This window comes from Eutrigla gurnardus (assembly GCF_963514095.1).
Source record: "Eutrigla gurnardus genome assembly, chromosome: 5".
Lineage (NCBI taxonomy): Eukaryota > Metazoa > Chordata > Actinopteri > Perciformes > Triglidae > Eutrigla > Eutrigla gurnardus.
The window spans coordinates 12,052,025-12,071,899 of record NC_139919.1 but is presented as its reverse complement, the minus strand read 5'-3'; the positions used below and the strand labels follow the sequence as shown (position 1 = coordinate 12,071,899).

The window sequence follows — 19,875 nt, the reverse complement described above, 5'->3', positions numbered from 1 at the left end:
TCTACAGTCCTGAAGTGCGAAAACAAATTCTTAAATTAAGGTGGAACTAATATGTGGTTTCAACAGCTTGAGTGAGTCAAGATTTAACTTTGGAAGATAGACCTGATATGTCTAATTGACTGACCGACTGTTAAAGCCTCATATTATCTTTAGTTTTACTTTAAAGGTCCCATATTATGAAAAAACATGTTTTCTTTGGTCTCTAAACCTATAAACTGGTCCTCTCTGAGCCTGTCAACTCTCAAGGATGAGGAAAACAAGTGACTCCTGCATGGTCTCTGCAGCCCACCCACTGGTCCAACGGCGCTCCTACGGGCTGTTTAGGCCCGTCCACACATACCAAAAATAACTTTTTTTCTCAGTTTTTCCTTGGCGTCGTTTCAAGAAAATCTGCATCCAGACGTGTCCACTGAAAACGACTCATTGGCTGTAGTATATATTCCAGGCCTATATGTGGCGCTGTTTCTGCTACTAAAACACAGAAGAAGAGACGGAGCTTGACCGGATGTTTGCTGTTGCTATCGCAACACGTGAAAGCTACGGCTAATATCCACCCGACCACCCAATCAATAAACACCCATAAGATGACAATTTGGCCCCTATAAACAATAAGCATCAAAAGCCGTCACCCTAAGGACCTTGACGAGGCATGGTCACACGTTGTGATGGATTAATTAGAAAACGAAATGCCTACATTCATGGGAAGTTAGCTAGTGGTTGTTGGTTAGCATCGTAATTAAGTAGCATATCTGCAACTTTTTTCCCGGAATATTGCGCCCCTCTCTCAGCTCCGTTGTTTTCCGTTGTTTTGCCCTGATACGCCATTGTACAGACGAGCAGAATATCTGCTACGAGCACGTAGGCCGCCGTTGTTGTTGTTGTTGTTATGAGACGTCACGTTTCCGTATGGACGGGACCTCAGATTCAGCTCCTGTTGTTACGTAACGAAGGGAGTCATTTGCATAGGCCGAACTCCTCTGATGATAGGAGATATCAAAGAGGGGCGTTCATCACCGAGGTGATGTTCGGTGTGTCCTGCGGTGAGATAGCACTGAGATAGCAGTGTTTCACAATGTCGTTGCTCAGAGCTAGACACACAAATTGCTCTGTTGTTGGTTGTACAAATCAACATAAGTGCTTATATTCTGTCCCAGCTACAGAAGAGACGGTGGTTGCGTTTCATTTTTAATGACAATGTGCCGGCTACGGTCCGTATTAGCTTGTATGTGTGTGCTAACCACTTCACATCGGACTGCTTCAGTAACGAGGGTCCGTACAAAGCTGGCTTTGCCTCGACACTGACCCTCGTAAAAGGATCTGTCCCAACCATACGGGACCCAGCAACTCTTCACCTGAGCCACATAGGCAAGCCATAGCGATACATCCACGTAAACATTGGTGCATGCTACCGCTAGCGTAACCGGCATCGTCTCCGTCAGAGATGTAATTGATCTGCCCTAACATTAAAGTATATTATTTAACCAATATATTTTTCTCAGATCTTAAAGGAGTCATCACCAGGAAATCGCAATTTCTCTTGTTAAAACATGCATATCTGTGTTTGACCTCAGTTGAAACTTGCCTGAAAGGCTGGAGTTTGAAAGTGGCGCCGTTTTTTCGCTTCTGCTCTTTTTCCGAACAGGAATAGCACACAAGGGTGTGCATTCCTAAAGCACGAGATTTTGATTCTGCGCCTTCGGTGACGTCACCGTGGCGGCTACTTGCATAAGCCCACCCCTCTTTCACCACCCAACCCCGCCCCGTCCGCTACCTGAAATCGCCGAAGCGCCGCCATTATGTTTTGGAGTCTGCATGCAGGCAAGCCCCCCCGGCTCTGTCCTTCCTGCGGCGAATCAACGCGCGCCTCATTACATATTATACAATGCACATCCGGACCAGTCAAAACCTCGCGCGTAATCTCGCGTGATAAAATCGCGGTACGAAAAAGGGTCAGAACAAGCTCAATGTTTGATTAAATTTTTTTTTTTTTTTTCTAATAAGTTTTACGAATTGATCCAAAGCGATCCAAGGGGGGCTGGATACGTATAAAACCAGGTTATGACTCCTTTAACGTAAACACATAAACAGGTATTTGCGAAAAATGTCCACAACTTGTGGTTTTGCACGTATTCTTTTACAACATACTGGAAAACATTTTGAACTAATCCTTTCTCAAGGAAAAGGGATATAGTGGGATTTTGATAATGAGGAAAACATATCAGACATGCTGTTCTTTTATGCCTTCTTCAATGACCAGATGTCAGCTGATAAACCTGTGAACATATTGAGAACAGATTTTGTGTTGCAAACATATAAAAGTTAGATGACAATGCGTATCATCTCAAGATCTCCTCGCAACAGATAAATGGGCCGGCAACTTCAGGCAATATCAAAAGGCAATGTTGCACAGTGTCACACAGTTCACAGACAGATCAACTCGGAACTTTAAGGACCGCAAAGATGCTGTCAAAACCCGTTGTTTCTTAACAAAGATAAGCGTGTTGTTGTACGCTTCCTTTCTTGGCAAGACCCTTGTAGCATTGGAGCGCTAAGATTGGCCAGGCGTCAATGCTACTCGAGGTACCTGTACCCTGATTTGTTTGGCCCGTGCCCTGACCAGCGGGCTACTCTGACCCTAACTTAACCAATCATCTCTGCCTCAACCAGCTATGAAGGGCGGGTCTTGCCAAGAAAAGTAGTGGGATTCTTAATTATCTATAGATAAACAGACACCAAGTACCAGCTATGGCCAATGCATTGTACCTTACCATCTATGTAGTGATGAGCTTCTAAATCAAACCCTTAGACACTGAAAACTGCCTCTTGGATATTAATTCACTAATTTTTCTGGACACATTTCTAAAGTTACGAGAGTCAAATTATTCAGAGGAATAATATTTTTCCATTACAAACTTCACAATGTGTGACTCAAAACCATCTGGGATTGACTTTATTCGGGTAAATGTTAGAGATAGATTTAAAAAATAAAATAAAACAAGGTGGGGATATGTTCATCTCAACAAACCATGATATAATGAATATCCTCCATCAGCAATCATGCATTAACTAATCAATAAAGTTTGACTAAATGGACAAAATGCACTTTCTTCCAACAAATGCTGAGTCATCTACTCTTACAAATACAGTGTATTACAATTTATTTGCATTGACATATGCAGTAAATATGAACAAGCCTTGTTTCTTGTCAATTTAAATTGAAGAGGCCTCTCACCACATGCTGATGTTTTACAGAAACTTGATCGAAACAATACACATCATTGATAAATCTCAGAACTACTGTAGTCTGAAACTATGGCTAAAATGACTACCAATAATGAGCCCTAAACACACATCAGGCTACCAACACTGATTACAATCTTCTTTTTTTTTCAACCACTTGGAAGTATTAAGGTACTGGCTTCAAAATGACAGAAGGACAATATCAAGATGACAACATTTCAAAACAAATATCATTGCCAAGCTGAAAAAACAGGTATTTGCAAGGGCAGATTAACCATAAACTAAAAAATATAATTTTTAAGCTGCCATACTCATACATAATAAAAGCAAGAGATTTATTTACAGAAAGAAAAAAGAAATGAAGGACTCTGTCATGGACTCATACGCATGTGAAAAATGAATTATGGGGATGCCATGTTGTTCTGAAAATGTGCTACAAAGAGGACAAATATTAAAATGTCATATTTCGGTAAATTATCAGGGTGACTTTTCTAACCTAAATGAGTTGAAAAAGTAATGTTTACAGTTTAATATTGTTAAATATCCTTCAGATTTCGGGAGTGGTTCACAACAGGCTCTAAATGCAGGATCAGGACAGGATACAGGATCACACACAGAGCAAGTGTATGCTTATTGTCATCAGAGCACTGATATATAAGAGCTCATACAATTATGGGGTTGAGTTCTTTATGGAGTTTCTGAAAAGGTGACGTCATGTTACTCTGATGCAACTTTCTGACATTAACCACACGAATATGTTGTAATAAATAAGATATTCTGTGTTGATAGGATGGTAACCAGTCTTTAGTGCATTAGAGCACATTGAAATTCAATGAAAACGGTGTTAATATCATGTCGTTATCAAACTCCTGGCTCTAGTGAACAATCTACTTACAGTTTTACTTTAAAAGAAGAATGTTTTAGTCGGGGCAGCTGTGAGCTTTTATAGAGCTCGTAATATTCTTGAGAATGTTTATGTAATGCTCTTATGATAATTTTTTTTTTGCTACAGATGAATTTGTATGAACTATAATAAAAACCCTCTCAAGTTACCACAGATGTTAACGGGTTTGATATGAATTCATCTTCCAAAATATGCCATCTGATATAAGTCCAGGTTGTAGGTTTGTAAAGTTTGTACGTTTAGATGAACCTAAAGCAAACTCAACTATTTGTATTGAAAATGATAAAACAAAAACAAATAAACCAGTAATATCAGGCGTGCCCTGGTTACAACTCAACAGATCCACTGGAGAAGATATGTAACTTATCTCCACTTACTCTGATGAATTCCTGTACAATAGTTACGGAGAAATTATGCCAGAAAAATTTGCAATACAATCTGTAAGCGTGTTTCGCAAGCTAAAATGCTTAGTAAAGCCAGACAGAACCTAAAATAACAAAAAACACTTTGGAAGGAAAAAGTGATGGACATTGCCCCCCTGCATCAGCTGTCTTGACCATCCTTGAATATTCTGCTCAAATTCACACAAAATGGGACAGATTTATCTCAGTTTACAGTCGAGATATTTAAAGGCACATTCTGCAATATCTCCTATTGCATTGTTGACTTAACAAGGACACACAGTGTCGTGGATGCGAAGCACCTGAAGCCGATTATACCTCTGATTATATGTGAACAAAGTAAGATAAGATGTAGGCACACCCATCTCACTTTCTACATGCAAGGAAAGGAGGAGCTTCTGTAAATTGACGGTTGCACCACCTGCAGTTGAGTTCGTTTTTGTTGCTGCTGTTCGAAGATTTATATAGTACATCTAAGAGCCCTCGTGTGTAACATTTGAAAACATGTGTCTCCTTGCGGTAAAAAAAGATACCATTGAAAAAGTGGGTAGGACAGATGGGCCATACACAATTTATAGCAATGACTACCTTAACTAGTTCTGTCTTAGACTCTGAATACTTGAATTGTGTTGTTGCCAATTTACTTAAGTTATTTTTTGCAGCTATAAAAGTCTGCAGGTGCAATATTTATTGCATGCAGGTGGCCTGTGGAGTAGCAGACACCTGTAAATCCTAATGGTTGATGCTATTCCTTTCCTTCCCTGTAGGGGGCGCAGGTTGGCATGCGATGAAGTGGACGGCATCCCCATGTGGAGAACCTGCTAAACATGAATGAGCAAGTGGATTACGAACTAGCTCCCGGAGGTTCTTCGCATCTAAAAAACGGTGACAGCTGAATCATTGATGGCTGTGCCCATACTTGAGCACTCAGTCCTTCTGTTCACTCCAAGCCATAGATAGAAATGATGACATATTAAGGCCAAGTAGGAAATCTCGCTGACTGTGCCTTTAAATGTCTTGCAGGATGCAAAACATACAAATGCTTCAAAGTACAAGGTTTGTTACTTCTTCCCAATCTTCAGTGTTTGTACAAAACTCCAAAGGTCCTTGACCACCTGAGGGGGGAACAACAGAGCAGAAGAAAGAAAGAGGCAGATTATAAATCTTCCAAATGATGTGCTATACAGCATTAAACACGACTCGTTTTTACTACAACATGCTTTCTTGTGCGTCTGGCCTGTGGGAACACTGAGTTTAGATGGGGCTGTTGGGGAACGACGAGAGGTTGGGTGGGGGCAACAGTACATACCAGAGTATATGACTAGGTGCTCCAGGTCTGACAGATCTCAGCCTTGGCTGATGAAACCAAAGCACTTCCACAGATGTTTCTACACACTGGGATCAACAAGCTCTCCCCGACCCAACTCCACCCCCACTCTTTCCCTCGTCCACCCAGCCCTTGTGTTGGTCTAAAGAGCTTTCACCTGCTCTCACAAATGTACAGTTAACATTTTAACAGTGCAATGTGATCACAATGAATGCTCAAATAGTGCTTTTTGGGTGACCTCCTTCTTACAGACGCCATGATACAGAAAGCGCAGCTTCACTATCTGACACACTGCCGAGAATCATTTAGTCTGTGGTGCTAATCTAAAGGCTTCTGGGTGATTCATTCATGCTCCACAAAGCAATGTGCTGGGCCTGTTGCTTTACTTCTGAAATGACAAGCAGCATTAGAAAAGATTTAAGTCCTGCATTTAGAAAAACCCTCTTTTGGGTTGGTCAAAGGCCTTGAATGTCAAAGAGCCTGGTACCATGCACATACCACCAGTCCCTTCATTAAGGCTACAAAAGACACACACTCCAGTAAATCACAGAGAAAGAGTTTGCCTTGGCAGGTGTACTCCCATTCCATCTCAAAAGAGCCCGCTGACACAAAATGAATATAATTCAAAGAAAACACACTCTGCTGGAGAGACGTTTGAGGCATAATGGACAGCGTATGGTATGAGGACAGTGTGAACAATAATGCATTCCTGGGCATCTATCATGGCAAAAAGCTCTTAAAGCTCGAGATGATGGTCAATGTGAAGGTGCTCGTGGCTACAAACCAAACAGCTCCCAAGTGTTAAAAAAAAATAGAACAAAAAAACTAATATGCCTCACAATCAGGGCTCTCAAAACCATGTGTCATCAATAAATACATAGGTCACGTAAAATGGTTCATGATTACAGTGTTTCCCATACATAGACCAATGTGTGGCCCAGCTCCACAGAATCAACACCAACCAACTATTTAAGATGGGTAAAATGGTTTTAATTGTAGAGCAGTGCATCAGCCCCTCCCCCCGCTCTCTCTCGGACCCGGCTACCACCACAAATAGAATCTGATTCCGTGGGAAACACCGGATTACTTACTTTTTGGTCAGTGATTTTATAACGACTCTTCATGTAGTTCTCAAACTTCTTCTCATTCTTCGGCATTGATTGTCCCTGATGAAAAAGGCCATTAAATCATCAGCTTAACCGTGTGTCAGACATTCGATTAAGAGAGGTAATTTGCAAAAGAGGATGACAGCCTTACCTCCTTGGCTGTCGTTGACAAGTCGTTCTTAATCTCAGTCAGAGGGGGAGATTTAGATGGGCCGGCCTGGGGTTTGTCTTTTCCTGGGGCAGGTGTCTAAAAATAAATCAACTAGATAAGAAACACTGATTGATATGTCAAATAGAGAGAGATTCATAGAGTTGGAGATAACAAGATAACTTCACATTAGGGCCACGATGTTTCTTTTTTGACTTTTGTGGTTTCTGTGTTCTCATTTGAACTTACCACAAAATTGCTAACTTTTAGGTGATGAATCCATTTGCTGACCAACAGATCAGTCTGGACTCCAGCCCTATCATGACCCAGTTAGTCTGGGTCTGTGTTTACAGGCTTGGCGTGGGCAGCCAGCTGGAAGAAGATTAAAGCACTAGAAAGGACAACAAAATCTAGCCTAATTACACCATCTTTTTTTACAAATACATCAGGTACAAATTATGGTTTTATTGTTAGCCAGCAGGAGAGGGCAAGCCCTGACTCTCCAATGAGTAATGGAGATTGTTTGTCAAGTGTGTTTTTCCCTTGAAGTCAAACCTTAACCAATGAACTCAAGGAGGAAAAAGTCAAAGTGCAACTAATGTTGTGCTGGATTTGTTATGAAAGTAAGGGGGAAATCCAAAATATATGTTCAACATTTATGGTTGGTGAAGACTAAAATAATCCTGTCAAAGCAACCCACGCATAGGTCCTATCTGCACACATGAAGGGCAGCATGGGTGCTGAACTAGCAGGCCCACGGCTGTGTTCAGACCTGGGCAGTCGAAGCCCCCAGAGGTCCTCAATTAGGAAGTGTCTGAATGTGACACAACAACAACGCAGACACACACGCCATGCGCTGTGACTGCATGTTACACAAGCCACAGAGCTTGTCCCTACATGTAAAGCCAGTGTGGAATCCAGTGAAATTGCAGGGTTTCATTGATAGCCAGAGACACATTTGAAAGAAGAAAAGAGCCATGTATAAAGCAACTCTTATGGCTGTGAGTCAAAAAACAGCACACAAAAAAAAAGAAGCCTCATGAGCAAATGGATGGGTTGTCTAGTAATTGATTTTCTTTTTGGCTGCTGATTGTTTCTACTTCAGAACACTATATTATTCTCCACTGCAGTTAAGCAGCTCAATGGGTGGAGGAGAGCTCAGATAATTTCAGGGTAAAGGTCTTTATTCTTACTGGAAATAGCACGCATTGGAGGTAGGCTTGGATATAACGTTTGCAGTTTTTATTCAGATTTCAACTTATGGTTCCAATTACTGTCATATTATTATTTGAGTTAGAACTTAACCAAAATATGTTGAAAGCAAAAACGGTGTTTATTTTCAGCAGATTTCGGCCGCCATAAACTCTTGATTTGTCATAAATGTAAGACGCTGGTGGAAGACAAAACTTTTGCGGTCGGGAAAAGATAAGTGAAATCAAAAAGCAGGTTTCTCAACAATCTCTCACTTGAACTCGTTGTTTGGATAAAAGCAATCAACAAAAGTCACATGTTACTACTTGATACATCAACTTCGGGCTTTGAAACCCAGAGTAAGACTTGGAAATGGTTAAAAACAGGTGGAATTATCTGGAGCAAATAAATTCTCCCTTTTGTTGGAAAAATGCAATCATCTGTCCCTGTCCCCAAGAGATCTGCATTTTATAGCGCAGATCAAAAGGTATAAAGTGAAGAAAAGCTTGGCGCACACATACCACACTACAAAAGAAAAAGCACATATGCTGCTGGCTCCCGGCCAGGCAAATGTACTACGTATTTATTATTTATGGGAAGGTCTCTACTTCCAAGGGACAGCTGTGGACCTGAAACAGCTGATAAACACACAACACCAGCAAGCTTTTTCATCTGGACCAGACACTGATTACAGATGCCACGAGACATGGAACTTAATCACAAGCACACTATCATTTGATGCAGTGTCTTGTCTTCATCCAGTGCAAACACATGGTGCAACACCTTTGTTCATCAGCTCTGTCCAGAGATGGCAACTGTCATTTTGTTGAAATGAGAGCTCTGGGGGCCCTTCTGGGGAAAACATCAGGTCACCTGGGAACCGTGACTTTAATTCTGTGACTTGTACGTGTAAGCAAAGGAGTCACCAACTGTAAGACACCAACATCGTAACACTTACGGGAAAAAGTAAATAAACACAAACAAGATAGGCACCTGCTATAACACGTGTCAATCAGCCGCTAAAACAATGACTCACACCCTTTTTGGATAAGTCTGACAGAAGTGGTACGCACTTTACGACTCTTACGTGTGCTTCAAGGCATTGGCTTCTCCAAACCTATCAATCAAAAGACACCAGCTGCAAGATAAAGTTACTTCAGATCAGCACAACTCGAGTCAGCTGGTTCTCATGTCGAGCCTGTTACACAAGAAGGTGCAGCTCCACGCTGGGCTGCGAGAGGTGAGAAGTGCGGTACTGGCAACAGATCTGACAAGCCAATCTAATGACCAGTCACCTGCATTTAGTAAAGAAAAACAGACATCCACGCCCGCTTCCTCGCTCCTCAGGGGCATCTGGAAGCGCAAGCTGCACCAGACATCAAACGCTGGTAATGAGAGCAATTGGGAGAAGGTGTGTCCAGGAAGTGAGGGGTGTGAAGAGGTTGTAGAGAGGGAACAGTTGTTGTGTAGAAGTGGAGAGGGGACGGGGGCAGTTGAAGCTCCACGGGCCAGAAAGTCAAACTGGCGGGATGGTTTCGGCAATTCAGTTGCCGATTGGCTAATCCAGCGGAGTATTTCCAGAGCCACTGTGTTGTGTCTGGACGACCGCCACTAGAATTAGTGGCAGTCACCAAGAAACCTGGCCCGGGGGGGGGGGGGGGGGGGGGGGTAGAAATCTGGTGGCTCAGTGTTGAACTAACGACATCACAACGTCAGACACGGAATGAGGATTTTCTAATGTGCGCTAGGAGCGGAGGATGGTGTGCCATTTCTGCCCTGGTCATTTTTATCACAGTAACATAACCTGTGAAATGTGTCAAATTGCGGGGGGAGCTTGACCATTTGTATTCCCCATGTGTTTGTGTGCTACAAGGAGTTGGGGGGGGGGGGGGGGCATCAACTGGAGACGGCGGGGTCAGGCCAAGGGGTCACTGGTTTAAACCTTGCCCCAGGAAACCCGTTTAGAGGTCAGGTGTGTTTGCTTAAAGAGAGGCAGAGTTCAAGCTGTGGGTTTTTAAGAGGCGGCTGTCCAAGGCTTTCCGTCTAAGAAATTAACTATCAGGTTGAACTAATTGCAATGTGCATTTATCACATTCCTTGGCTGTGGAATGGGAAGGCTCTCCAAGTATTTGTTTGAATTTTGAAAGACACGCCGTGTCTTCTCAAAGTCAGTTTTAGGGAGAAATCATTCAACACACAGACACAAAAAAAAAGGGTGTTGGAGAGGCTTTTAAGTGCACTACATGGTGTAATGCATTTTGCCTGCAGGTCTCATCAGGTTTTCACTTCATACATAGTAGGAAGTAGGACGTCCAAGTACGAGATTTTACATGTGTTGCTCTCCATCGCTTTAATCTGTGGAGATTTTATTACATTTTCTGTCCATGTTCTGACACAATATGGTGGATGAGTACGGAAATCCAGTATTAAATGTGAATTATTAATTATTGATAAGCTCCGACATTATCGGTTCTTTTATCTGTACTTTTTAACATTTTGGTGTAATTTATTATCTGTGTGTTGGGGCTGAGCTCCCATACACACACACACACACACACACACACACACACACACACACACACACACACACACACACACACACACACACACACACACACACACACACACACACACACACACACACACACACACACACACACACACACACAGCGAAGTCAGCGAACAGCTGCGGTGGTGACAGTGAAGTGAACCAGTTGACATGCCGATAACTCGAAGATTACTCAAGTTGACGACAACTATGCTCAACTGTGAGTCCAATAAAACCGGTGCCAGTACAGTAAGCCAATACGTTACCAATACACCTGTTCAACAAGTATAAACATGTAGAAAAGTGATATTCAATCTGCTCTCACAGCAGTCTCTCATCCATCGCCGCTGTGTTTTACACAACGTGCTAGCTCAGCTAATAGCTAAAACAACAGCTGTCTGGATGAAGTCGAACCGTTTAGCTTGGTTTGTTCTTGTAAACTCAGCTGCTGGCTGAGACAAAGCAGCTCGTCCTCCTTCAAACCAGCAGTACATGCAGGCAGCAGAGGGAATTCAGACTACTTTATAGTTTATATGGCCTCATGCTGTACGTTACTGCTCAGTGAATGTATGTAAAACTACATTTTCATCCAGGTGATACAGACTTGCCTACCTTAATCTGCGATTTGACCGCTGATCCTGATGGTTTTCCTGCAGGGCCATTTTGTTTCACCGGAGTCTTGTTGGGCTTCTTTGCTGAAAACTCTGGGCTCTGACAAAGCAAAAAAATAACAACCCACATTTATAAATAAGACATCCCTATGTTTTAAGAAAACCGTTCAATTCGCATGGCAATAAATGGATATATAAGAAAGGGATAACGAGAAAATGAGCACAGCTCTCCGTCTTTGTCTTAAAAGCTCATAAAATACTGTAGATTTACCGTCACAGTAAATAAAAGCAAAGGTGAGATCCCAGCAGGGGGGCAGCGAACTGACGTTTAAAGCAGCTGTATATTTAATCAACACTTCATGAAAGTTGCCCAGACTAACTTTGAAGTAACTGATTAAAAACTGTTAACACTGCTAACACTTTAGATGGCCCTCCAGTTACTATAGTTAACAACCCCCTATATACTGACATATGATCATATCCCTGTGGGTTAGGTTCAAAATGTGGTTCCATTTTGTTGGATATTAAAAGAACGTTGCCTCTTTGGTGCTCCCACAGTTGTGTCTTGTGTCATGTTGTTTTGAGAACTCCTATATCACAACTCGAATTGCCAAGCCTCTTTTATAGCTGACAAAATATAATTGGCATGGAACATAATGTGAACCACATTTGCAGAAATTGTGGTTGCATTTCTTCAGTCTTTTGAGGTGTTCACACGGTTTTCACGTCTAGACTACTGTCCAAAGCGTCACCCATGAAGACAAACGTGTACTCTGGACCACAAAGCAACACGCAAAACAGCATAATGTATTTCTAAAAGCTAGAGGAGAAGGGCCGTCCTAATGTTCATTCGAAATCCAGCACAGTAGTATTGCAGCATTTGCTAAGTACAGATAAAGTGGAGTAATGTCTACATGAGCAGAGAAGTAAGTCACTCCCTCTGTGTGTGTTGTAATCAGAGCTTCTCTGTGCTTTGTTTACGTAGAAGGTCCGGTCGCGGGTGAACAGTAGTGCGAGTCCCAGCGTGCGGGCCCCCATTGGCTAGCTAATCGCCGCCGTTGTTCATACAATGCGCTCATGCAGTGGTTAAAGCTGTTAACACCGTCCCTCCATGCGGCGTCGTAGCGACCACCCTCCTAAAAAGTTCATGCAGAATAAGTATCTCAGTAAGGTTAGTGTCAAAGGTTAGTGTCCTACCGACAACCGAATCAGACTTTATATGGAATAAAACTGAAATCGTCTCTAAGCGTCAGCGCTATATGAAATGACATAGGAAGCACTAGACACACTTGGTAATTTGTCGCTAATCAGATACTTGTTACCCCAGTAACTTGTCATTGTTCTCCACACTGGAGGCCTTCCTGTCAGGTTTCCATTGCTCCCAGTCACCTATGTAATTACCTTGTAATAGCCAAGGCAAGTACCTGCATTTCCTGCGCACCAACCCTTTCCTTGGAATGGGCTGGAAGTGTAATTGCCTGTGTTGACATAACTGCTACAAGGCAATTACATGTTATTTCCTAGAGCAATGCCTGGTAACAGAAGATGGTGTAAGGCTGTTCAAGAATGGTTGCCAAGCTTTTTCCCCCCAAATCAGAGGGAAATTAATACACAGAGGTCAGAACTAAATCAAGTACAGAAACATTGTGCTTTCTTCAAATACTTCATAGATGCAACGCAGTGTGACAAAGGCTTTTAAATACGAGTGAACTCAGCCCAATTATTTTCCTTAACCCGGGTTGTGTTGTATTATGTTCTCAACGCCAATACTGGCAGTGCAAGGCTGCTCTGTTATCAAAATTGAGTGGAGTATGAAGAAGATTTGCTTGTCATGGCAATGCTGTAAAATTACAATTCAAACATCTAAATACAAGGCACATGTAGGCCACATGTCTCAGCCTTTGTCCAAAGCAGAACCGATAATTATCCACCCCATAAACATATTTGCTCTTCACATGGTGCAGAGAACATCGACATCATGGGACCACAAACTCGATACAGGCACACGTTCATCTGACTTTAGTTGAACGTGAAATTGAGCTCCGATCAGGGTTTTAATGTCGATATCAGGGTCACTGTTAAGCTATAATGATGTTGTGTACTAGCAGCCAAACTAGAACCACACTGTGAGGATCTCATGCATTAACATTTCTGTATTCCTGTTTAACTATTGTTTAAAGATACTGTGGGCTTGTACGAGTGTGCCACTTTAGATAGAGCAAACGCTCCTATCCTCAGATGACATGTAAACATGATGAATATCACCTGTCTATAAATAAGTGAGGGTTCATGAGCACTGTAAATTAGCTTAATTAACACGCATTAATACCATAAAACGGTACAAGTCTTGCCCCATATGTCCTTCCTTCAGAGAGCTATAAAGGATCCATAGTACTTCTAATACTACAATCTGCTAAACCAAAGGAATGGGGGGAAATGAAGAGTTACCCTGAGGGTTGTTAATGATGAAAACAACAAATGAAGATGAAAAACTTCTTGCCACTGCAACGCCATCAATGGCTGCAACAAGAGTGGCTCAAATTATTTAATTTGTTTTGTAGTTTGGAATGATTATATTTAACTTGTAATGTTACAATAGCATCAATAGCCCATTTAAATGCATGCTAAATTAGCTGGGCTATATTTATTCATTTAGAATTGTATTAGCCAGGACAAACCGGATAAAGTTAACATTATCATGAAGTGATGGTTTCAAGTAATGTAATATAACCCATTAGTGAAACATGCAGGTTTGGATAACAGCAGATGAATTGAACATGACTTAACAGGTCTGGACCACTTTAAATTGGGTTTGTACCAAAGAGGAAATTCAAAAAATAAAATTGGTGAATGCGGCATGTTCTTCTAATTAATTTGTATAAGCCACTGTTTTTTTGTGTTGGGACGAGGGGTTCATCATACATGATACCCATTAAGTCTAAAATGAGCAAAATGGGTTATGTTTCCTGACTTCCTGTTTGTAAAAAAGATATGCCCAAAGAACAAGAAAACTAGATTCAGAACCTGACAAAGCATTTAATGCCAACTGTCCATACACACAATGCTATGGATACATGTGGGTCTGTACTTAAAACGTTAATGAAGTTTGATGATTATACAAGAAAGGAATAAAACAAATGAGATTGACATATTGCTGAATGAGCCATGAAAAGACAGTAATTGCTCCCAGTTGTACTTTTGAGCGTTCTGCGCTTTCATTACTAAAGAATGAGACAGGATAACTACGGAGCTAAAGAGAAAAAGGGTGAAGAAAAGGATTAAGGTCATGGATGGGAGGGGGTATGGGGAGAAGGAGGCATTGGAGGAGAAGACAACAGAATAAATCAACAGGTGACAGAAATGCTCAGCTGTCATCTGACCCTAAGGCAAGGATCGGCGCTCACGTCGCAGGTATGCGCATCTGCCCTGCTTTGATCTTTTGCCTGGCACAGTTTGCACTTGGACAGCATGTTTAAAAAAAAAAAAAGAAGAAGAAAAAGAAATCACAAACAGACACCGACCTAAGAATGAGGCAGATACACACATGCACACACACACTTGCAAATGATTGTGGTAACACGCAAAACAAGTGTTCAAAGGCAAAGGCCAGGTGCAAAGCTGAAATGGCATGAGAGACGATAAAAAGGAGCAATCATATTAACAGTGGGATGACAGAGGGACAAAGATATGCAGTGTTACAGAAAAATGGGGGAAGAAGTTTCCCATAACTGGTGTGTGTGTGTGTGTGTGTGTGTGTGTGTGTGTGTGTGTGTGTGTGTGTGTGTGTGTGTGTGTGTGTCGTAGCGTGTGCTTCTCTGCATATCTATTGTAGATTTACATTGTAAATGTCTGCAGACTGTGTGTCGTTTTGCAAGTATGCATGTGTACGTACACATTTACAGTAAACGTCTACATTGTATACATATATACCTTTAAGTGTGTGGGTGTGTGTAAAGGATAACATTGTGCCGTCTTGTTGGTGAGACGGTGAGAATTCAAGCAGATTACAGAGGAGAAATCCGATCATTACGCCACACAGACCCTGTGTTTTACTCGTGGAAAACAGGTGGGTACATGAGCGAACAGGATGAAAAAAGTTCCATGTTTTGTCTCATGCAGAAAGGTGGACGGTCAGTGAGTGCAAAAATGGGTAGGGCCTGCCGAAATGAGATGCTATTATAGGATGCAGACTGTGGGAGTTGACGTGATGTGGTAGAAAGACAAGGGGAGCGGGCCGACTGCAGCAACACAGACATTCTTTTTACACATGAAAAAACGAGGGCAAGCCCTTGGCTACCCTGACACCTGGTGGACAACAGGGGCTGGAGACACTCCAAACTCATTTAGTCTGGTGTACAAATTTAATTTGGGTAACCTATCAGGACATTTAGTTTGCTTTTGGTGATGGAAATGTTACAAACACTGCAGAGAGCTTCAGAAACACACATCTCAAAGCACAAAAAAAAAAACCTCATTCTAATCTATTAAAGTTCCTTCAAAAAACATTTAAAACTACCAACACTCTTTGAATTATTTGGTGTTTATAAGCCAAACGAACAAATTCAGACTCATTTTATAACTATTGTCTTTCAAAACATGTACTGCCTATGTTAAGATCCTCCTCTGAAACCCAAAAAGCATTTAAACCTGCATGTTTTGCAGAAACAGTGACTTATTTAAGCCATAAACTGGTGATATTGCAAGTGCTTGAAAATTGGTGATGTTTGCTTCTAAGATAACAAAGTATATTGTGATGTAAAATACATACATTATATTCCCTCATCCAGATCACACTGCATGGTTTGAAACTATCACATAATTTAAACTGTTTTACTTTTTTGTGTGACACTGCCAGTCCTTTCCTCAGTTCCTCATTTTATTTTTCATTTTTTTCCTTAATGTACGGCACTTTGGTCAGTGTGAACTGTTCATAAATGTGCTTTATAAATACATTTTACTTACTTACTTACTCTAGAAGTTTCACTCTAATTTAAATGAATAAAAATCAAAAGACCAGGCTTACTTTTTTGAGCTCTTTTCCGACATTCTTCTGAGGCTTCACATCATTTTCATCACTGTCGTCATCTTCATCATCACTACAGCAAAGAGAAAACATACATGAACTAAGTCAAAGCAATGCGGCGTGCACAACTGCCAGAAAAAACATTTAGTGAACAAAATGTTTGCAAATAATTTGTGCATGTGACAAACATGTTATGCAGATGAATGTGTTTTTGGTATTTTTAGGCACATGACTGAAAAAACTGCCTTAAAAGACACATACTCGTCATCATCCTCGTCACTGTCCTCTTCATCATCGTCAGAATCCATCTTTAGTTTTTTCTACAAGGAGAAGGAATCGTGGTGTTGTAATAAACACCATTAGTGTTTTACAGAGTATGGTCATTTCTTATTGGCATTACAAGAAAAAACAACCTCATCAAATCTTGCTTTCATCTACACCTAAAATCAAGATTTAATAATATGCATTGTGATTTTACTCAAATTGAAACTCATCTGAGATAATATTCCCTCTGACGAGGCAGCTCCTGCCTAATGAAGACACGGAGGTAGCTACCATTAGAGGCTTCTTCCCGGACATCAGGCTCGCAGGCCGCTTCACTGGTGACGAGTTGTTCTCCTCTTCTTCATCCTCTGAATCTTTCACACCTGCATTGCAAACACTGGTTACTGGCACGGCAGTGATGAATTCTGATTCACTCAGAATAAGATCAGAGTCATTAACATTTAGAAATAAAGTGTTTATCTCCTTAGTAATCACTGTAGTAGTATTACAAGCAAAGCTTTTTCAAAATCTTTCTTTGTGATTAGTCGTAGTAAAAAAGGTAGCACTGTTTTTCTATTTTAAGAACATTTTTTCCCCTTTATTCGTCTCACCAAACCAAACCTTAACACCTAAAGTTTTATGGGTCTATAAAATGAAGCTCCATTATGTTCACTGTCAAGGAAGATGAGGTTAAGTTGCTCCTTTTGACTTGATTTAGTGTCTGAATAGTTAAGTACTTAATTTTAATGATGTGGTGAACTGTTACACGAGTCATATTTTGAACGCCTATGTCTGTAATTCTAGAAGAAGAAAAGGCAATAGCAGCCCTGGCAGCTGCTGCCTTAATACTCACTAACAAAATGCTGTCCGCTGATGTGAACTGGTCCAGAGCCAGACTGGAGGCGGAAGGTAACTGGAGGTGTGATCTCAAATCCACCTAAACTCATCTGGATAAGAAAACAATCACAATCACGCCAATAGAACAGACATTTTAACCATATTAATATACTATTTGCATTTTTTAATAGAATGTAGAATTAACATTTACGTTCTTCACTCCTAGTTTCTGTATGCTCCACAGTATGAAAGTAGATTTTCTCATTTGAAGTATGAAAGAGGCTGAGAGCTATTTCACTTTTATAATTACTGAAATATAAAAACTACTATTTAGATTACATATTGTCTCACGAAATATACATGCATTTTGCTTTACTTGCATAGCCTCTAAATACTTGGTGTTCACTCACAGAGGGAAGGACTGACGGTTTCAGGACCACCAGTGGCACTTTGGTGGATTTTCCATCATAAGTGAGGCCTTCGACTTCCACCATGTGGAACTTATCCTCAGCGTCGGATCCCAGACACACCTGGAAAAGCAGCACAGCCGTCTATACAACACCACCTCCATTGATGAGCATCACCGCTATTGACACTGTGTTTGTCATTTTCTTACATTTCTCATTTGGCGCACGGCTGTTAAAATTAGCACCCAGATTATATCAGTCAGGTTCTAATAAAGGGTAAAGTGTCTTTCTTTTCTCTGTTTCCCATTAAAAAATAACTTTTTTGACAAATGCAAACAAATACATATTAAGACATCCATTAGTCTATGATATTTATAAATTAGAATTAGATATTTGACAGACTCAACAATTGTTGAAAAAGTCTGATGTAATGAACAAGAATTGCGCATGTTTTGACTGGGTTTTTTGTTGACGTTTTTAACAGGGGTAGGGTGGGACAATGACAGGAAGTGATTGCTATGTGAAACCATGGAAACCACAATCACATATCTATCACTACTGTCACCTGGACTTCAAAACAAGGACACATCATCCATGTACATGTCCCAAATGTTACACTATTCTAGTAGAGTTTTAAAGAGAGAGCACATGAACAAAGGACTACATGGATACATTATGAATCGATTTAATGTTAACACTTAATAGTTATTTGATATATTACATTTATTTTGTATTATAATAAACATTGTTTCCTTTTCTCTGCCCACCATTTTCCTATTACATGCTTTGGCTGCACTATTGTCTTTTCATTTCATTCCATGGAAGCAAATTGGAACTGACGAAGGCCGACAGATGTTCAACGAGAGCAGACAGAGCTAAAATAGGTAAGAAGTACTCACATATTCTACTTAATTAAAAACATTAATACTACTCGGCAAATAAACGGCCCGTGTCAGAACAACATAAATATATATTAGTGGAGGACTTTAACGTTGCAGCTGGTAAAGATGGAGCTAATTTACTATTGATACATGTATAAACTGAATTTTCCCCAAAGTCTTATCTTAGATTCTAACAATATATGATGATTTGTTGATTACATGTCATATAATTAATCTGAATCTGTCAAGTAAGTAACTAAACTAGTTATTTAGTATAAAGTGTAACTGTAGAGTGGACTGTAGTGGAGAACAAGTAGTAGAACATTTAAAAGCTCAAGTAAAGTACGTCTAAAGTGTACTACAGTACAGTACTTGAGTACACCACTGGGTTTGACCCCATTGTGACCTCCTCTCTGTGCACGTTTACTGGTAATGACTTCGTTACAACCGCTTTATTCCCCTTGGACAGTCATTATTCTACGTGCAATAAAAAGCGTGGTCTTACTGCTTTGAGTGACAGCTGCTGCTCCGTATCATCGTCATCTACGTCAACTTTGAACTCCCGTTTGTCCGATTTGAGGGTACAACCTGGAAAAAACGATACGCGCAAAGTGTGACGACCATCGTGTTTGCACTCATCTCACACAAAACACACACACATGCACACAGGAGTTTGACATGCAGGGGATTAGCCTACTCTTTACAGGAGCTCGGCTAGCTAACAAAAGAGCTGAATTGGCGCGAGTAAGGGGGAGGCAGGTTAGCCAGCTATTTAGCTTAACTTCCTCCAGCTATAAATGTTAAATTACTACTTGTGCATGAAAAAATGGCAGTAAAACTGATTGTGCGACCGAAATTGGTTTTATGTTTGCCAGAATAAGGGAGCTCACCAAACAAGTACATTTGTGGTCTGCTCAAATCTGAGATATCGTCCTCCATCTTTGTAGTGGGTGGTTACACTTCCGTAAACTGGTGTGACGGACACAT

The 19,875-nt window shown here is 40.9% G+C and overlaps 1 protein-coding gene across 1 annotated transcript; it reads right to left on the bottom strand.

Moving 5' to 3' along the window:
• Positions 1-2,934: 2,934 nt before the first annotated feature.
• On the bottom strand, positions 2,935-19,875 carry npm1b (nucleophosmin 1b). The gene is made up of 11 exons (XM_084010404.1): positions 19,779-19,875; positions 19,394-19,476; positions 18,011-18,130; positions 17,617-17,710; positions 17,055-17,146; positions 16,761-16,819; positions 16,500-16,572; positions 11,478-11,576; positions 7,130-7,225; positions 6,964-7,038; positions 2,935-5,660 (listed from the first exon to the last, which is right to left on the bottom strand). The coding sequence occupies exons 1-11, from the start codon at positions 19,825-19,827 to the stop codon at positions 5,607-5,609; spliced, it is 894 nt and encodes a 297-aa protein (XP_083866530.1). The 5' UTR covers positions 19,828-19,875; the 3' UTR covers positions 2,935-5,606.